At 39.2% G+C, this 18789-nt stretch overlaps 1 protein-coding gene across 2 annotated transcripts in view; it reads right to left on the reverse strand.

Moving 5' to 3' along the window:
- The window catches only part of LOC121953391 (palmitoyltransferase ZDHHC14-like), a 66346-nt gene extending 52348 nt beyond the window's left edge, over nt 1–13998 (reverse strand). For both annotated transcript variants that reach the window (XM_042500455.2, XM_042500454.2), the window contains exons 1-2: nt 13402–13998; nt 11064–11357 (exon numbers count right to left, since the gene is read on the reverse strand). In XM_042500455.2, coding sequence (XP_042356389.1) covers nt 11064–11305 — 242 coding nt within the window. In that variant the 5' untranslated portion in view covers nt 11306–11357; nt 13402–13998. The remainder of the gene's footprint in view (nt 1–11063; nt 11358–13401) is intronic.
- Between the last annotated feature and the right edge of the window lie 4791 nt (nt 13999–18789).

Consider the following 18789-nt stretch of genomic DNA (forward strand, 5'->3'; position numbering starts at 1 on the left):
GTCTCAATCGTAAAGCAGGCCAATTCAATTTAATATGTTCTTATTATGTAAGCTATAACCAAATCTACCAAATAAAGAGGCAAAGGCTAAGCCCAAAAGCAAACATATGTGATGTTTGACACATTTAAAAAAAGGTTTTCAGTAGTACTAACTTACAGTATGTTGAATATTGTTTCTAACGTGTAAGACATTTGAATTGACAAATTCAGTGGTATTCTCCTTTGAGTACAAGAAGGATCCTTCATTAAGGGCTAGTGAGCAAGTTTCTTTTTTTTCCAACTGCCCAGATGACAGAAAAAATACATTACACAAGGTAACAAAATAGTTTGATGACTGACGCAATTATGAACTATGCAGGCACATGCAGCACAGCAGGTCTAGCAGACTGAAGTGACAGCAAACCAGCAGCTTTCTCCAGCTCATGTAGGAAGTTCTATATTTTCAACCAGCCTCACTGGTGGGTGGTCTCCATAATGTACTTGCCAAAGACTAAATTTACTGGTATTTTGGCAAATGGCAAATGTTAATTTTAGACTTTGCACACCACTAAAAACTTTTCTATTTTAGTAAACCCAAAGGTTTACTAAAATCACAAAGACAGTTTACAGATGCTAATTTAGTCTCAGGTTTGCCTAACTCTCAGCCAAAGTCAACTTGAACATTAAGCTTCACCCCGAGAAGGAATCATTAAAATTCTCAAACAGGAAATGTACGAGGCACAGCAAAGTCACTCAATGTTTATCATTGACAATAATATATGGCATAAAACCAATCTATATGAAAAAGCACTCAATTGTGTCTCTGCTCATGTGTCTTGATCATTAAGAGTTGAAGAGGAAGAAGAGGAGTCCTCTCAAAACAAGATTTGACTGTGATGAAAATATTTTTTTGATTACAAAAATACATCCTAAAGGAGATGTTTCAAAACAACTTTCTACCAGTTCTTATAAGCCTATAAGAAAGTATCCTGGCAATCGGAATAAAGAATATAAATTGAATTCAACATGAAATCTGCTAGTGCCATCACCCCGCAAAATTCTGGCATTATACATCCTTTTCAGCAGGTGTCCTCTGTCTGGGACATATTCATTATTTTCACAGAATACCGAAGGTAATCTTTCTACCTCAATAGGGTCTCCCGAGGTTTTCCTACTCATTTGTTTCCCAAAGGGTGCACTAATCTCAACAATAATCCAATCCAGATTACCGTTATCACATTTCCCACTAAATCCTCTTATGATGCCAACCAGTTTTTCAAAACTCAGCTGGGAGTTAAGCCTGGGGGACTTTCATCTCTGCTTGATGCAACCATGTGAAGCGCACAGCACTATTTACTGGCTGTCCTTTCAGCGTCACCTGGGATAAACTGCACCCTTGTTTACTCTCTTCTTCAGCCACAGAGCTTTGAAGGCAATCAATATCCTATGATCTGCAGAAAAGGGTCTGTCAAACATAGATCATCCATCCTGCTACATACATAGCATCTGGGCCTGCAATTCTCCTCAGTACTTGCTTGAGAAGAGATATAGCTTACAGAGGGATATTACTCAACAGTGATGCAGTTCCAAATATGTGAATGTGTTTAAAATGTGCTTAACGTTGTGTTGAAATTGCATTTAAAGCACTTGGCTTTGTGGCCTCTCACTCTAGTCTCATTACTCATCTGGCTACATGGATACAAAGCTTTGTCAGCTTTGCCTGTTATTACATTTTGATTGCTTTTGATGGCAAGCAAGGGCAGAACATGAGCCTCATTTTAGCCGTAAGCCAAGTCATTTGTCAATGAAACAACTGAACATGACACGCTTTTGCAAATGCTTACATTTTTGCTTAGACTACTTCATGGAATCATGATTTCCCGCCACCTTTCATACAGATGTCACTGTAAGTGTCACCTACAAGGCCTCAGAGGACCGCAGTGGCCATGTGTGCATTTGAGAACTCTCCAAATCTGTTAGCATAACCTTCCAACATGTGCCATGCACTCAATTACTGCTGGCACAGGAAGTGGATGTGCCAGCACAGGAGAGCTGTGTGACAAACAGAGGGTGCTGGGTCAACTGAAGGCTTGGAGCTAGGCGGGGACAGGAATCGCACTACAAAAAGCAAAATAGCTGGGCATGATTCCTGGTTTCAATGAGCCTAGGTGACAGATCGGCCTCTTGATTCTACAACAAAACAGACAGCAGCAATAAAGCCTCCAACAGAATGTCCTGCGAGGAATTAAAGTCACATCCAAAACACATTCACTTTTGAAATGACCTAGATCTGGCTAGCTGATATTTATACATGATTAAACACTCAAGTACAGCATGCTCATTGTTTTGGTTTACCCACCTGAAAAAGGAGCAAAATCCTAGCATTTTATGCTCTTCTGTTGGGCTTATGTGTGGCAAGTTTATTTCCTTTATTTAATTAAGTGTAAGCCCGTGAGTCTAAATCTGGATTGGCACACTACTCTAAATTCTTTTTTGACAGCTCGGCTTTAGAGGAATGCTTTTCTTGTCTTGAGGAAACCATGTCTACCATGGGTGTGACTGTTCAAATTATGTGGACAAAGACTCTTTCACAACAGCGTGCATTATGACACTCCAAAAGCTGACTTATTATTTTGTCCCAGCATGCTGCAAACATGTTAACTATTCTGCTGGAGCACTGTGTCGAATTGACATTGTATAAGAAAGAAACAGTCACCATTTCACTGGTTTGGTTGCATTAAATTTGTAACAACAGGACAGCCAAAACATGACGTGCTTGTTGAGGGGTCTTCAGAGCTATTGTATTATCTGAGTGAAGCAGGAAATAAAATGCCTGGGGTATTCAAAAAGTCTGTTTTCATTCTATTAACAACAGAAGACCGAAGACCACTTGTAAAGAACTTGACCTCTGCCTACTTGTTTGTTTTGTGTTCTTAAGAGGCCACTTTATTAAACCTGTGGACAAACATGATTATGTCAGCTTAGGGTGGTTTTGTGCCATTGCAATTTCTGAGCAGATTTCTTTTCACCAACATCCAAAGCATCTGAGCTACCAGGATTAACTGCTGGTGCAAAGGGAGACTCTAAAGACACAGACACACCAAACTGGCATTAAAGAACCAGCAAAAACAAAAGCCGACTGTTGCATCTCCTCACGTCACCTGTGTTTCAGCCAAAATGTTGCACATGAACACACTGCAGAGACTACAACCAATGCCCAAACAGCATGTACATTCTGGACCTTTCATAAGAGGAAATAACTTTCCACACCAGCAAACAGCGGCAGTCTGCAAAAATAATTCAAAAAGAGAAATCAAAAGATCGTCATGCCAGTTAGCCAGTCAGCATATAAACAAATAATGTAATGTTGAAAAAACAAAGCACATTTACCATGCTCCAGTGAACAAAAGCATAAACCATCAGGAAGCATGTCTGCTAAAAAGCTCAAAAAAGCCGACACGGGCCGACGAGGGCAGATGGTGCAGGACATACCACAAAGACTAGGGCGACAGACACTCACCAACGGCCCAACAGTGACCTTGTGCCAAATATTTGCTTGGTGTATCAGGGCCTTAAAACTTCCTCAAACATAATTTATCACTAGACTAGACGGCAACTTACGGGATGATCTACATCTCTGTTTCCCTACTGGTCCAGATTTCTCTTTAGCCATTAAATTAAATAATATAGCCAATACAGAGGACCCAAACTCTGCAGTTCCTCTGAGAGCCACTTGAGGCTGGATCCAAAACAGAGTAAATCCCCATAGACCCCCATGTTAAAATGTTAATGTTAAAACCCCCATGCATCTACAGAATCTCTTCAGCAGTTAACCCAGTCGCACACACAGTCTTTAGTATCACAGCACACACCCTTGAGCCAAAGAACGAGTGCAGCCCCACAGCGACACACTCATTAGCAGCTAACAGTAGTTTATGTTAGTTAAACGCACACGCCCACAACAGTAAGCAGTGACTGACGGCCCAGGTAGCCAACTCAGGCTGAAAGAGTTAAAGGTACTTTGGTGTTGGCTTTTTAGCTTGTGTTTATATGATTGTGGTTTTTCAAAAAGATGTTTATTCGTGTATATGTTATACATAAAGAGCTAAGAGAGCTTGTGAAATGAAGCAAACTCGCTGCTAAAATACACAATTTAATAACACTCATATTAATCTCATGTTAGTAGTAATAGTTTTTATGTAGTGGGGAAGGGGTTATATTTAAGATGCTACAATGCATCATCAAGCCATGCCCAAAAAATCCTGAACATGAAAACAGTAAAAACAGAAAAAAAATAAGTCTTACTCCACAATAAAATACTATACAGTTCTCAATCTTTTCACATGCAAGTGTTTCCTAACATATTTAATGTGATTGACAAAAAAAATTGTTTTTGCTTTATTCGGACTTTAATGTTTGTAACAGGACACAAAAAAACACAGTTGTTATTATGCTTTCTTCATACGCATCATTTACCTTGTCTTTATTTTTTCACTGCAAAGTTTAATCACTTTCTGTTATACTGTTGTCTTACTATTAAGCTTTTAGTCAATTCTTAACCCATACTTACAGAGGTTTATGAAGGAGGCACACATTCACGCAACCTCTGTCTCTTTCTCTATCATGTCAACATCATGACTAGTACAAATGTAGATGGGGATTAGGCAGGTGCAAAACGGGTGTGGCCAGAGAGCAAGAATTTAGGTAATTAATAAACCTCATCATGAACGTGGCTTCACTTGTAAAACAACTTCATAGTCATCTAAACATCTAATACACCGTTTACATTTTAAGTGGATTACTCATCAATCTTTCTACGGAATTTCCGCGTCAAGTGAGTGTAAGTTTGCCAGTAAGACCCCGTCAGTCCTCTTTAGAAGCTAAAATCATTTCATGGCAGTCATGACAGGATCACAGTAGCAAATCACATCCCACAAGTGGGTAGCTTTTTAAAAAAAATAAATGAAACCAGAATTTTTGCCAATCAATCTCCTAAACAGCCAAAAAGTAGGTTGGACAACTTCCAAAAAATCAGTTTTGTCATAATTATTCTGGATTAAAAGGCACGTCTGCCGTGGCGTTTCAACGTTTTTATATTTTGCAATACACTACAGTAAAATTAAGGAACTAACAGCATGCGGGAAAAGTATGACTGTATAAAGAACTTGATGGACTTGATTAAACACTATCTCCAATTGTTTGAGAGCAGTCTTGTTAGACAAAGAATTTACCCATGAAATAAACCTGTCATGCAGCACGCACTCCCTTGCAGCAGCTTTCCGAGACATAAATTAGATGTGTCAAAGCTTAACACATTCTTGAAATGGACTGTAGCCTACAAATGCCGATATCAAGTAGATGAGCCGTCCTGATCTCCTGACAGACTTTAGTTTCAGTGGTTTTTACATTGAATAATATGAGCACTTTTATATCGTAATGCGAGACCTGTATGTGTAATCTCATCACTGTATAATTTATAAATCAGTTTTGTAAGATATAACACTGCAAGAAAGCAAGATTTCTCATTCACAGTTGCACAGAAGCTGAAGCAACAACTGAAAACATGCCACTGAGGTAACAATTACCCTTTACAGTACTCTTCCTGTTGTATGTGAACACTCACAAATTTACACCTGCTTAGAAAACACAGCACTTAGTTATCACAAATGTAAGAAAACTCGATTTGCAATTACTTTTACTTTTATGTGGGACAAAGAAAATAGGCAAATCCTCACATTTAGGGGCTGCTTGGCTTCTCTGCTTAAAAAAAGATAACAAAATGAGGGATGTGCACAATCAGACAACCAGCTGATTAAACATTCTTACCCTTGCTGGAAGTACTGGTTGGTTATTACTTTTTTAAGTTATTATTTCGTGAGACTGCTTTCATTCCAATGAAAATGCCTTTGTAATAATCCAGCACAGTTCCAATAGACAGGTTTATTCTCTTCAAGAAAACTGTCTCCAATAAATATTATTTGTTAACTGTTATTTAGTGGGTTTTGTCATTTTGTGCCACACATTTCAGTGACATTCAAAACAGGATTTGGATATTTGGTTAACGATTTCAAAAGGCTTTCGAAATATGCGCATTCATTTTTTAGACCGTTTTAATGATGATATAGTGTTCATCCTGATGGTATTATGAATGTTTTCTTTTAGACTGGTCGACTAGTCTAAGTTTAACCTTCTGTTTAAATGCCAGAGAAATCGTTGCTAGGCAAATCCAAGGGTTTCCCAGACATATTTATTTATGTTGGCCCCACCACAATAATAGTATTTGCAGCCATGTATTAATATTTTATTTTTGGAGAGGGACCGTTTATTAGGAGCACTGTTGGAATATACTGTGTATACTGTTTTTTTATAAACTGCACCACATTTTCGGAGCACAGAGCTTTCTCTGGGAACAGATGGAGCAGCAGAATGCCAGGCACCGTGAATCTGAAACATAACCATTCATTGCACTGGGTCTCAATATTTGCTTTCACTCGGCTCTGCAGCAGCTGCTCCTCTCATCCATCGATTTGGTCAGCTCTTCTCGGATCAACTGATCGGTTATTCCTTCTGCAAAACAAAATGCCGCTGAGGGATAACAGTAACTCATAAGGGTTGGTAACTCAATCCCCAGCTACTACAGTCCAGATATCGAAGTGTCCTTAGGCAAGACACTGAACCCCCGAGGTTGCTGCCACTGATGTGTGAATGAGTGAAATAATGCTTTGAATCAAAATGCTGTATTATTGCGGCCATTTTATTTCAGCACTAGAAAAGGGTCCTTCAGTAATCACCACATATGTAGCCTCTGAAGTGTTAAGCATCCTCTTTGCCCAGAACTGTGTTTCCCAGATCAATTTTCACATCAAACAAAACGGCAGAACAGAACACGGCTTCAAACATCTGTCTGAGTGAACTTTTACGAGGCATAAGGGAGAGAAGGCAACATGTGCAACAACAGCACACATGGACGTCTGGGGGGAGCCAGCATCAGAATAATAAACAGACCAAAGTCTGCCGGTCACTAACAGAGTTTATTGTGCATGGCTGAGCACCCCTCAGACAGACAAAGAAAACAAGCTAGAGGAAATATGGAGACGAAGAAAGATCTCTGTTGAATGTTGTGTGCATGTCTCCATCCTTAAACAGTCGCCATCTGTTGACTCCTTCTGGACTCCACAAATCAAAACATCATCTTTAAACAGATATGAACCAGGTGCTATCGGCCTAATTTGAAATACCATAATTAGATACATAAGTAATTCAAAAGACAGACCAAATGTGGAGCTGTTCTCCACTATGCTGCTGACAACTGCCGCATGGGGTTAGAAAAACACATCTAATCGAAACGCATTACAGTTAATGACAACAAAAGCCAATGTGCAGGTCTGCTGACTATCGCCCTGTCCGATAAATGTCTCCTTTCAGCTGACAGGGGAAGAGTGGAGGGGAGACAGTGAGAGAGGAAAACCAGGAGGACTCGGTCATCCCTGGGGACATGGACAGTTGAACGGGCAGGACAGTGCCAAGCTGAAAAGTGGCTTTGTGGTTGCATGGTGTTCCTGAAAATGTCCCCTGTAGTCACAACAAACACAGGACAGTACACTGGGCCCAGCTCCATTGATTGGCCACAGTTTAGGAAATGAAGCTATCTGAGGGGGGAGAGGTATCATCAGGAAGCATCTGGCATCCTCCATGTGGGTGCTGGGGAACATCCAGGTTCAGATGGACACTGTGGTACATTTCCATCCCAATTTAGTATTTTTATCAACTGTTTCGTCATAAAGAGGGCTGGGAGTTTTAGTCTGTGTTGGCCTCTCTCGAGCAGTCTGCCCTTTGGTCACAGATTATGTCTGTATCTCTGCTGAGGTGTCGATGTATTGAAAGATGAAGTGGTCCAGAGGTCACTGCTGATAGATGTGTAGCACTGTGAATGACTTCACGCACAGGACACGCAAAAAGTAAACTGGCAGTGGTTTGGAATAGGACATAAAAGAAAGATCCCAAAGCGACATCTTTAAATGTCGTGTTTTTTTTGTCAAACAAACAGCCCAAAAGATGCTCAGTTTAGCTGGGAATACAAGAAAAAAACAGCGAGTCTCCGCAGTGAAGAAGCTGAACCAAATATTGTTTTTTGTGTAAAAAATAAGTTTGAAAAAATAGTTAATTATTAAAAGCATATGATTTTTTTTCTATGTATTGACTGATGACTCAACTAATCGTTCAAAAAAATACATAATCAAAATATTACAATAACATGCTATTGACATGCAAACTGTTGTGTTCGTGTTTTTTAGATTTTTTTTCATAGAAGAACCATGTATTTACTATGGGTGGGGCAAAAAAATGCTGTGTTCATCACCGTTACCCAGCCGTCCAATCACATCAGAGAAGGAAATGTTGCTCAACAACAACAGCAACAACAACAGAAGTCTGTCCTCTCTCCCTTTGTGCTTCAGCCTTTCCTTCAACCAGAGGAAGTACTCTACCTTGTGCTGACATTTTTAATTTCTGTTGATATTCTTTATCATAGTAACCAGGCGCAACCAGAGCGTATCTGCTGAAAAACAGCTTCAAACCCTTATTGTGCCTCATTGCCTTTTGTGGTCTATGCTAACAACTATGCTAACAACAACACATATTTAATCTGTTTTAAAACTGTGTCATATCTGTCATTTAAAGAGCAACAATATAGCTGATAATAGCCCAGCAATCGCATGTCACACTGTTTAGCCACCCTTAAAATTCCCTTGCTGCAACAGCCCTGCATCACAATAAGTATGTTCAAAATGTTCGAAATTATACAAGGACACAATGTTTTACACATAAGCATCACATAAAGTAACAATTTTGATCTTAGTAGTGCTTGTGTACATACTATTCACTGGCTATTGATTTACTGCTTGATCTTTAAAGCATACAGTCCACAATCTGAACAGCAGCCATCAACCACAGCACATATTTTGCCTATTAAGCTTTCTCTGGCTCTGGAGCACTTTAGCCTGATAAAGACTGTCCGAATGAGCAACAAATCTCATGATGGAGCAGGATTTTTATCTAGTGTGGATGGGGTTTGTAAAATGATAGATGACAGAGTGATTACTCTGGACTAATGAGCAGAGAGAGACAATGCTCTCTCTCGCTCTCCTGGTACACACTCCAGCGCTCAGGTCAGTGTCTACATGCTGTATCTTGCACTTCAGTCATAGTGAGCCAATCTGGGACATCCGGGATGAGGTAAAGATGAAGGGCTGGTTGAGACAGTGTGGAGACGTACATTCTGTCTGTTGATTACAGGTTGCTCCACCAGTGGGAGAGAGACAGAGGGCTCCTTTGAGGATAGTGGGGCTGTGATTAAGGGAGTGCAAGTGGCACACATAGGCCAACTGACACTGTGTAATCTACTCCTTAAGTCACAGGTGACTGATTCGAAACCAAAGAGACACAAAAGGTGGAAGGTAACCCTTTGCTTAGTTATCATGTTGTCACTTTAAAGGTCAAAATACAGCACAGTATACATAAAATCCTGGACCTTAGCTACAGGACAGCATCCATGCAACTGGTCAGGATCTTGCTCAGGGATACTTAATAAGTTAATACATGTTTGCAGACAGTGGTTTGGAGATGAGCTCTCTAGCTGAAGGGTGCTTTCTAAATACAAGACCAGCATGCCAAAACACAAATGGTAAATATGGAACAGAAGGCTGCCTGCCCCTTTATTAAAGGTATACTTAGCTGATTAACATCCAGCTTTGTATCATAACAATGTGGGTAGTAATGAACTGTGGTAAACTTCTCTCCATCTAACCAGTGCCAAGGTCTCCTTGTTTCCTCCCCATTTAAACGCTGCCAAATGATGTAAAATGTGTCATTCGGTGGAGTTTCACTGGCTCTCAGACTTTTGCTCAATCTACAGGCTGTATTCCCACATCTTCATATTGCCTGCCATCGCACACACTGAGTGTGAAGAGCATAGCAGGACAGCATTCTGAATCGCATTACTTCTTCTTTTTACTTTTAGTAGGTACTATAGCTGCCCTTACAAAGTATGCACTGTTACGTGCAGTATGCACACAATCAGGAAATACTTTTTCGTAACACTGCGCTCTAAACTTTGATTCTCTTTCGCATATGTCAGTTATGATGTAAACAAAACAAACTGCCATTCGCCAAACTTGTCAGAGACGAATATCAAACCAGAGGGCTCTGCAGTTGTAACTTTACAAGGTTTAACTTTAAAGTCATAACTACATGCATTGTGGATTCTAACATTTTATGCATTAAATTAGCCAACACGCATTTCTCCTATCATTGTAATTTTAATGTTTTTGAGTTTGTAATTTCTACGATTATTTTGCTCACTTAAATTCATATTCATATCCCTAATATTACTATTCGACTGGTCATCAGTCACTTGAATGTGCTGTCAGCCGTCATTGTGGCTTCCTACAGCTGTCAATCAGCTGTCAACATGTGACACATCTGCCGCTGCACAGAGGATTGTGGGTAAGAACAGCCAGAAAAGCATGCTGGCTTGCATACTGCAAAATATGACCAGATGTTGTAGAACATCCTGGTATTTTTGCCATGGTGCATTTGACACTATTAGGACATACTAAATCTTTTTTTAAAAATTTTTTTACATAATATGGGTACTGGGAAGCACAGCATCTTTCCAACAGTGAAATACTTCTTTAAGAGGCATGCATCATGTAAGGGCAGGTAGAAAAAAACAAATTAAAACAGGAAACCCACAGCACAGAGTAGTTTCCATCAGCAACACCCCCTGGCAAAACACACTGCCTTTTTAAAGACACTTTATGTATTATATCTTACTTACTTGAAACAGAGAAGTCTGTCTAATCCTCAACCAGTTTCTCCTGACATCTCCCTTTGGCCCCGAGGAGATCACAGGCAATACACCCACTCCAGAGTGACGCCAGTGACATAACTGACCTATATCTAAACTTTTTTTATCTGACAGCTGAGCTCATGAAATGAAATCCCTAATCCACAATGTCAATGTGCACAAGTAAAAAGCAAATCTGAGCACAAAGGGACTGAACATACTTTAGGGACAATACTTACTCAAAGGTGAAGAAAAGTCCACAAGTCACCAGAATGAGGACAAGGGTGAGGTAGAAAACCCCTGTCTGCTTGGCCATCATAATCCTCCCATTGCAGTAAAATTTATTCCGACCCGGGAAGGACTCCCACTTCCTCTTCTTTGGGGTCTTCTTCTTGTAAGGGGTCTCCATTGGTGTGGAGCTGCGAGTGCTTATTTGGCTGTACTCGCACTCTCTCATGGACTCAGATACCCCGAGATGCATCAATTGCTGATTAATATCCCCACAGCAGGATAAATCCCAGGCAGATGTGCCTCTGTGGAGAGAATAAACAGTTGTGGATGAAGTACCTTAAAAGCCATACTTGAGTAAAATACAGATATTGCATAAGAAAATGACTTTGGTAGAAGTTAAAGTTACCTATTAGAATATTAATTGAGTAAAAGCCTAAAAGTTTCTGATATTATATACTATATTTGTATCAAAAGTAGTTTTATATTTAATTTACTAAAGTATTAAAAGTAAAAGTACAAGTAAATGCTGTTAATAAAAGGCAACATTTGAGAATTATGATGTTTACTTATTCATGACATACACCACCTTAAAAATTGAGCGTACCTACACTTGAAGTAAAACGAAAAATACTACCTTGAGTGTTACATGTAGAACTTTATGTTAGAACTTTTTATGGTTATCTGCTACATTTCTATACAGAAAACATTATAATTAAAATATCTACTTGCTCTGATGACATGTTTAGGTAAAATGGGACAGTCATGTTGATTTTGCCTTTTAAATAGTAAAATCTATTTATCACTTAAGTCATAAATTTCTTAATCATTAATGTAACCTCTATTTCTTAAACTTCTCCGTCATGCTTTCCCTGATATTTCGCTGTCTGTTTCCTTGGTGCCATATTGTCTACAATGGACATGTTTGTACACTTGCATTGTGTAACAGTTATGGCTAATTCTGGAATTTTTTTAGCTGACACTGACTCACTGCATGACCTTTAATATTTATTATATATATATATATATATATATATATATATATATATATATATAAGTTCAGTATTTAATATTTACTAAAAATGTCTGGAATATGACAGATTGGCACACAGTAGCATAGATCATGATTTTATGGCCCCTGGTAGCCTATAAACATGCTGTTTTCAGTGACTAAATATGTCCCATTTTAACTGAAAACATAAAGTACACACTCAAAACCCTTTCTCATAAACGTTAAGAGTATTGTGAAACTATTTTTGATTAAAAGTCGACTAATTAATACAATACAACATCCTACAAGCATTTCTGTTACACCTCCTTATTATTTTATATGCAGGACTCTTATTACCAGCATGAGATAACCAACATGCAGCATGGCTTTGCTTGCAAGTTCAGGGACCAGTCATTGTTTTTACTTTTGGCTATGTCCATTCTAGTTATCTCAAATCGATAAAAATGATAGTGTCATGTAAAGGACATTTGCAATATTAACGCAGTGGCATGTTTGGTGACTGACTGCAAATATTTTAAGAGCCCAACATGTAAAACCGTATTCGTCCCATTGTACCTGAAGTCTAAAATTACCTGACTTCACCCTATACATTTTTAGGAAATAATAGAGTAGTAAAAGTGAAAGTTGAAATATAAAAACTCAAGTAAAGTATCGATACTCAAGTGCTGTGAAAAAAAAACAAAAAACATTATTATTTCGGTACATTACACCACTGAGAGTATAGCAGTTTCGTTTACAGGCTGGGAGCACAACTTTACAGAAAAATGCCTGGGAGTAAAAAAAAAAAAAAAAAAATTAAAAAGTTTGAGAAAAGTGCAAGACACACTTCCTGATATAAAGAATACAGCTAACACGGTAGCCTTTTAAAAGATCTAGCCTCAGGCAGTAAAGCTACAAATAAAGTCAGCAAGTTTGGCTAATCTAACGTTAGCTTACCTGACAAATAACTTCACTGGCTATAAACGCTACGGTATGTGTGCTCACACATACCATCGCTAATCGTTACTATCGCCTTTGTTAGCAAGTAACCTGGTTAGCAACTCAATCTAAAGTGCAGCTAAAGCTAACACGGCTAGCAAGTTGATGAAATGACTGTTAAGTTATTGTTAGCCGTTGGTCAACTTTGCAATTAACGGCTAGCTCGCTGGCCACTCAATTCACCGACATAACTACACGCTTTGACCCGGCTGTTTTACTTTGACTCTCCCCGCTCAAGAGGAGCTAAAATGAAGGTTTAAGTGCGCTCTTCGGCTGTCAAGCACACAATATTACAGACACCATCCCGGCTGTGTTTGTGTGCTCTGCCTGCCGAGGCGACAGCTGAAACGCTGCCTTACCGAAGGAAAGTAACGCTGGTCGTCGTGCTGGGGTGTTGTCGCGTAGCTGCTCCTTTCGTTATCCAGGTTTGTTACGAGCCGAGGATGAAGCGAAGAAAACCATTTTTAGAAGTTTGAGGGTCAAAATGAGTTCGAAATTGGCACCGATGAAGAACTTCGTATAAAAAAAGGGAAATCCGGAGAAAAGACCGCACGACGGGGTGCTCTCTCAGACGAGCTCCAGCATCCTGACTGGCGGTCGCTCACAGACACATTAGTGTTTGCGCACAACACGAGCCGAGCAGGACCTTACAGCCATATGTCCAAGTGATTCACAGCCAATAATCAGCACATTTCTTCACCATTCAGCCGCGTTTCCCGAAAAAGTTGCAGCATTCTCCAAGAAGCGTGCAGGCAGGCCGACCCTCCGTTCACATTGTGTCCCTCCTCTCTCCACACACAGTGCTGCCACCCTCGCAAACAACAAACATCAACATGGGAGCAGAGCAGAGCCTCCCAGCCTGCTCCTCCCCCTCCAAGCGAGGCTGAAGTCACTACTGACGAGGTGCAAAGCGAGGACGGGCTGTTACAGGGGTTCCCAAGTCGTGGTCCAGGGACCTCCAGGCGTCCATATTAGCAGGGGCGTGTTCAGGGAGGGGCCAGTGGTGACACTGTGTTTCAGAGCACCATCATCACGCATGAGTGCACAACTGCAAGTTAAGGTCGAGACAAAATGCAAAACAAAGCCCTTTTAGCACTTTAGATCACATTCCTGGTCAAAGGCTATTGTGCGCCTTTTTAAAAATAATACAAAAAGACCTTTCCTTTTTTGCACGTTACCCCAGTAGGCATGTGAACAATTAAATTTACTTTTTGACGCGTTAGCCAAGGTGGCAGGTAGATGAAAAAATCCACTGGTCAAGTTTATATTTTAACCAGTCAAAATAAAAAAAAATCCTTTTTTTATTTCATAGATACATTTGTTTCAGTACATTTAATTGAAATAATAATGTACTGTCTATCATTATATTGAATGCAGACTTAAAGACGAGGCCAGAGCAAAATCTGAAGCAAATCTTTAAAATATTTGGAACAATTTATCACCACTGCTTCAGCACATACAGAAGTTTACTCTGATCAGCTGTGATGAAGTGTACGTATATATCTGGGGCTTTAATTGTGAAAGGTAACAATGGAAAAAGTGAAGCTATTGCACTGCCATTGTTGGAGGAGAAGAGTTTGCCTTTTTGGTTCAAACTATGGGGCCCTTCGTGTAAACCTTCATAAGTATGTGCACAATGCTAGTTAAGTGTGATCCATAAGTCAGGTCTGAGGTCTGAGTCAGGACAGTAAAATAGCGTGTGGCTACAGGACTCTTAAGCTGTCTTCTAGAGAAAAAGGACATATATTTTAATGCAGTATTATTTCACACTTGGACATGGTGATAAATAACATGAAGCATCTATACTGACCTGTTCTCACCTGCACAAAAAATGTTCTTCAATAATGTTCTGTGGAAAACAGGAGGCACAATTACTGCATGAATCAACTTGATTCAGAAAGATGATAAAATTACTGGAAAGGAGGACTGAAAAAAACAAACATTATCATTGACAGTAATTCATTCAATAAATGGGGAGACAATGAGTCACATGAACTCTGTTTCCACTGAAAACAGACATGTGGTGATGTCGCCACATGGCTCGTGCCCCCCTCTCGTGCCAAGTACAGTTCTCTGATGATGCAATTTCCTGTTGAGCATTGGTACAGATGATTGCATCATCAGCCCACAGTTCCTCTGTCATCTTTTCTCCTCTGAACACCTACACGTGCGCAAGCACACACGCTCACATGCACACACGCCTCCTCATCTCAGTCCTGAAGTCACCCGAGCGGATTAGCTCATTCACTCCCACAGCCAAACAATTATCCACTTTCTCTGAAGAGAAGTCTGGCTGCATTTCGTGTAATGTGAGAGGACTTAATTGTTCAGAATCAAACATTTAGTCTCAGCATGCTTTTATGTTCTGCCAGTGCATTTGTTGTATTAAAGTGAGATTTTAGGCATGTTGAACTTATCAGATCTTAAACGACAAATCATCTCGGAAAACTACTGTAAAATAGGACAGTTTAATTTTACTTTAAAAAAATCTAGAAGACGGATTGCCTTGAAAAAAGAATGTAAATATAACTATTAGTCTTAGTTTATGTTTACTGTATACGTTGTATTCTGCTGGCTGCATACAAGTCAGTCATATTTATATCTTCTTAAACATGTTAAAAAAACAAAATTTGCAGATCTCCCAACTTCATCATTGGCAAAATCATCTTTGTCAGGATCAAGTTAAGTCAGACTAACTTGGTTTACTGAAGTTGCTAACACTTAGAAAGTACAAGCTAATTTCACTTGTCATCTTTAAGTAAGAACTTCACCAGTTAATTAAATACAACAAAATTTCAACTAAACTTAGCAATTAGACACAAACATAACATAAATAAAGAGTTATAGTTGTATTTACTTCCCTTTTTCAAGGCAATCTGTTTCTATTGTTTCAGTAAGATCAGCTTGTCAGATTTTACAGTGTACATTACTAAATAGACAGAGTTGAATGACGCATTTCTAAGGCGTGATTTCCTGTTGTGTCGTGCATCTGCGGCCCGGCTGAGAGCATCATTGGCTGCCGCTGCCGGGCGTGTGAAGCTATCAACTGGCACATGTTTCACTTAATCTGTTGGAAAGCTGTGGATGTTTTCAATGGTTGCTAATGATCTGTAAGCCCTCCGGACTAATTCCTTAACTGTGGCGCTCGTTAAGCGATGTGATGACATATGGCTGAAGCTGTGTTTGTGTTGGGGAATAAGTGGACGTGATAGGGCCTTTGAGTCCCGATCCAAGAACAACATGGGCCTGAATCACATCCTGCCAAGGCCTCATCCAGGCAATATTGTTTCGTTTAGAAAGCTGGACAGGATGAAAGTGCACAGTGACATCAAAGCCTCATCAAGAGGCCAGTACTCTCCAAAGCTACAGTTATTGGTCTTGGCCTGATCTGGTAAACATGTTCACACCACTCACCACACATTTATTGTAACATATCTCCCGAAAGGTCAGAGCAGTCTCTTTTGTTTTCACCCAATGCTCATTCATCTACCTACGTTAGCGGTGAGAGGCAGCAGGGCAGGGTACCCAGGCCAGCGGTAGCCAATGATGGGCCTGGCTTCCTCTCAGCCACCACATCCATCCTTTCAGAGCTCGATGACTCAGCTTCTCAGAGGCACAGGAGTGTGGGAGGTTTTCTCCTGCGGCTGGCTGCCTACGTGAAACGCATCCTCCATCACCAAAAAAGTACAACAAACTCACTTTCCATACAAACTTTAAAATTACGTTACAGAATTATCATAATTTTTAAAGCACTTTTTCTAAATCTTTTTCCCAAACTTTCTCTTTATTTGTTTGTTTTGTTTCGAAATGTTTCACAAATTGCAAGAAATTAGTAGATTTAGAGAATTATTTTTTTCTTAAAAAAAACCCCCAACAAACAGCTAGTAAAAAATGTCTAAGGACAAATGAAAAAAAGCCAGGGATAAACAATATTTGACTGTCATAATTATGTATTTAAAATAAAACTTTTTAAAGCACATTTTCATTGTCTTGTTTGCCTTGTTTGCATTTTTTCACTTTCTTTTTAATTATTTTGTTAGTTTAGTTTAGTTTCCTTTCCTTTTATTTTGTTTCATTTTGAACCAATTTTAGGTCATTTTCTTTCTAATTGTTGGGTCATTTTTTTTTTACTTTGCTCATTGACCTCTTCCCATGTTTTTTTAAAGAAATCAAGCCAATTTTTCAGATTTCAAAGGGTTATGACGCCAAGAGTTACCCGAGAGAGTATGAATCATTTCTTCCTCCGCAGAAACATGCTTGAGTTGGAAACCAATCAGGCTGTTAACCACCTTCTAAGCTGCTGTAATTAGCTTTAAGGTGTCAGTAACATTTTAACAAGATGAAGATGAGTGATCGAGCCTCTCTGCAGCCAAGCAGCACAGCTTACAATCATACTTTGAGATTCAGCCTGTTGTCAACCTCAGGAATGCTATTATTTAAGGCAGCTTAAAATAGGACTTGGCAAAGGAATGGAGGAAAAAAATGCTTTCAATTCCAACTGAAGAGGAAATCATTCTAGATACTCTATTCAAAGACAAAATAAATAGAAAGTAGGAGAATAATGGAGAGTAGCTGTGCTGTCAGACTCATCCACATTAAAGGCAGCCTTTGATGTGTCACACTAGATGATAATAAAATGGGTTGTCGGCAGTTGTGTTTTTCTTTCTTTCTAACTGAACTGATGCTAGAAAACGCACACAAGTCAGAGGCAGTATAGTTGACTGCAGAATAGAGATTGTCTCATGTTTACGTCGTTTGAAAGAAATTCCTCCCTGATGTCTGTTTATACTCGAAACAACATTCATACCTTCATTAAAAGAGAGACCCGCGAGCCGGGGAGAACAGCAAACAGTAGGTTTAAATAAGAAATACAATAATAATAAGAAACACAAGAATGGAAATTAAATTCTAAAAACAGTTTGAACCATAAATATGAAACTACAAGTGCGCTGATTCATCATAATAATATCATCTTTGATTTGATAATGGGAAATCTCTTAGTAGTAGTAGATTCGTAGTGCAAGCAATATTTCTAAAATATTGAAGAGGCTGCAGTTGAAGGCCAAACAAAATCTAGTCATGGGGTTTAAAAGTGGAACAGTGTTACAAAGTAATAATACTTTGCTATAATACTTAAGTATTTTTCGGGAGTATCAATATTTAACTTGGGTTTTTATATTTCTGTCAACTTGAACATGTCCTGCACAACATTTTTTAGATAAAATGTATACTTTTTACTCCACATTTCCCCTATGCGTCTTTTTTACTTACTAGATATAATATAAATATTCCATTTACTTTTGATACTTAAGTGCAGAAAGTATCACATACTTCAAAAATTTTACTCAAGTAATATTCTGATAGCTAACTTTAACTTCTACCAAAGTCATTTTCTGGAAAGATATCTGTGCTTTTACTCATGTATGGCTTTTAGGCACTTCATCCACCACTGCTTTATGAATGAAAAGGGGGAAAAGGACAAAAACACTACATAAAGAAGCAAGACCTTGTCTCCAGGAAGTCTTAAATTCACCACAGTGTAAAAGCAGGTCAAAACTTGCAATAGATTAACATGCAGAAAGCCTTTGTAACGTGTGGAGGAATCAATGCTCTTTCTTCGACAGCAGGGAGGGAAATAACATGATCTCATACGCTGCAACACGCTGTCATCCCATGTTGTCGCATATCACTGCTTTGTCAGTGGACTTTCGCATCCACATATTACACTCTAGGTATCCTACTGTGTC

This window comes from Plectropomus leopardus, chromosome 14 (genome assembly GCF_026936395.1).
Source record: "Plectropomus leopardus strain MGB_pleo_1.0 chromosome 14, ASM2693639v1, whole genome shotgun sequence".
Classification (NCBI taxonomy): Eukaryota; Metazoa; Chordata; class Actinopteri; order Perciformes; family Serranidae; genus Plectropomus; species Plectropomus leopardus.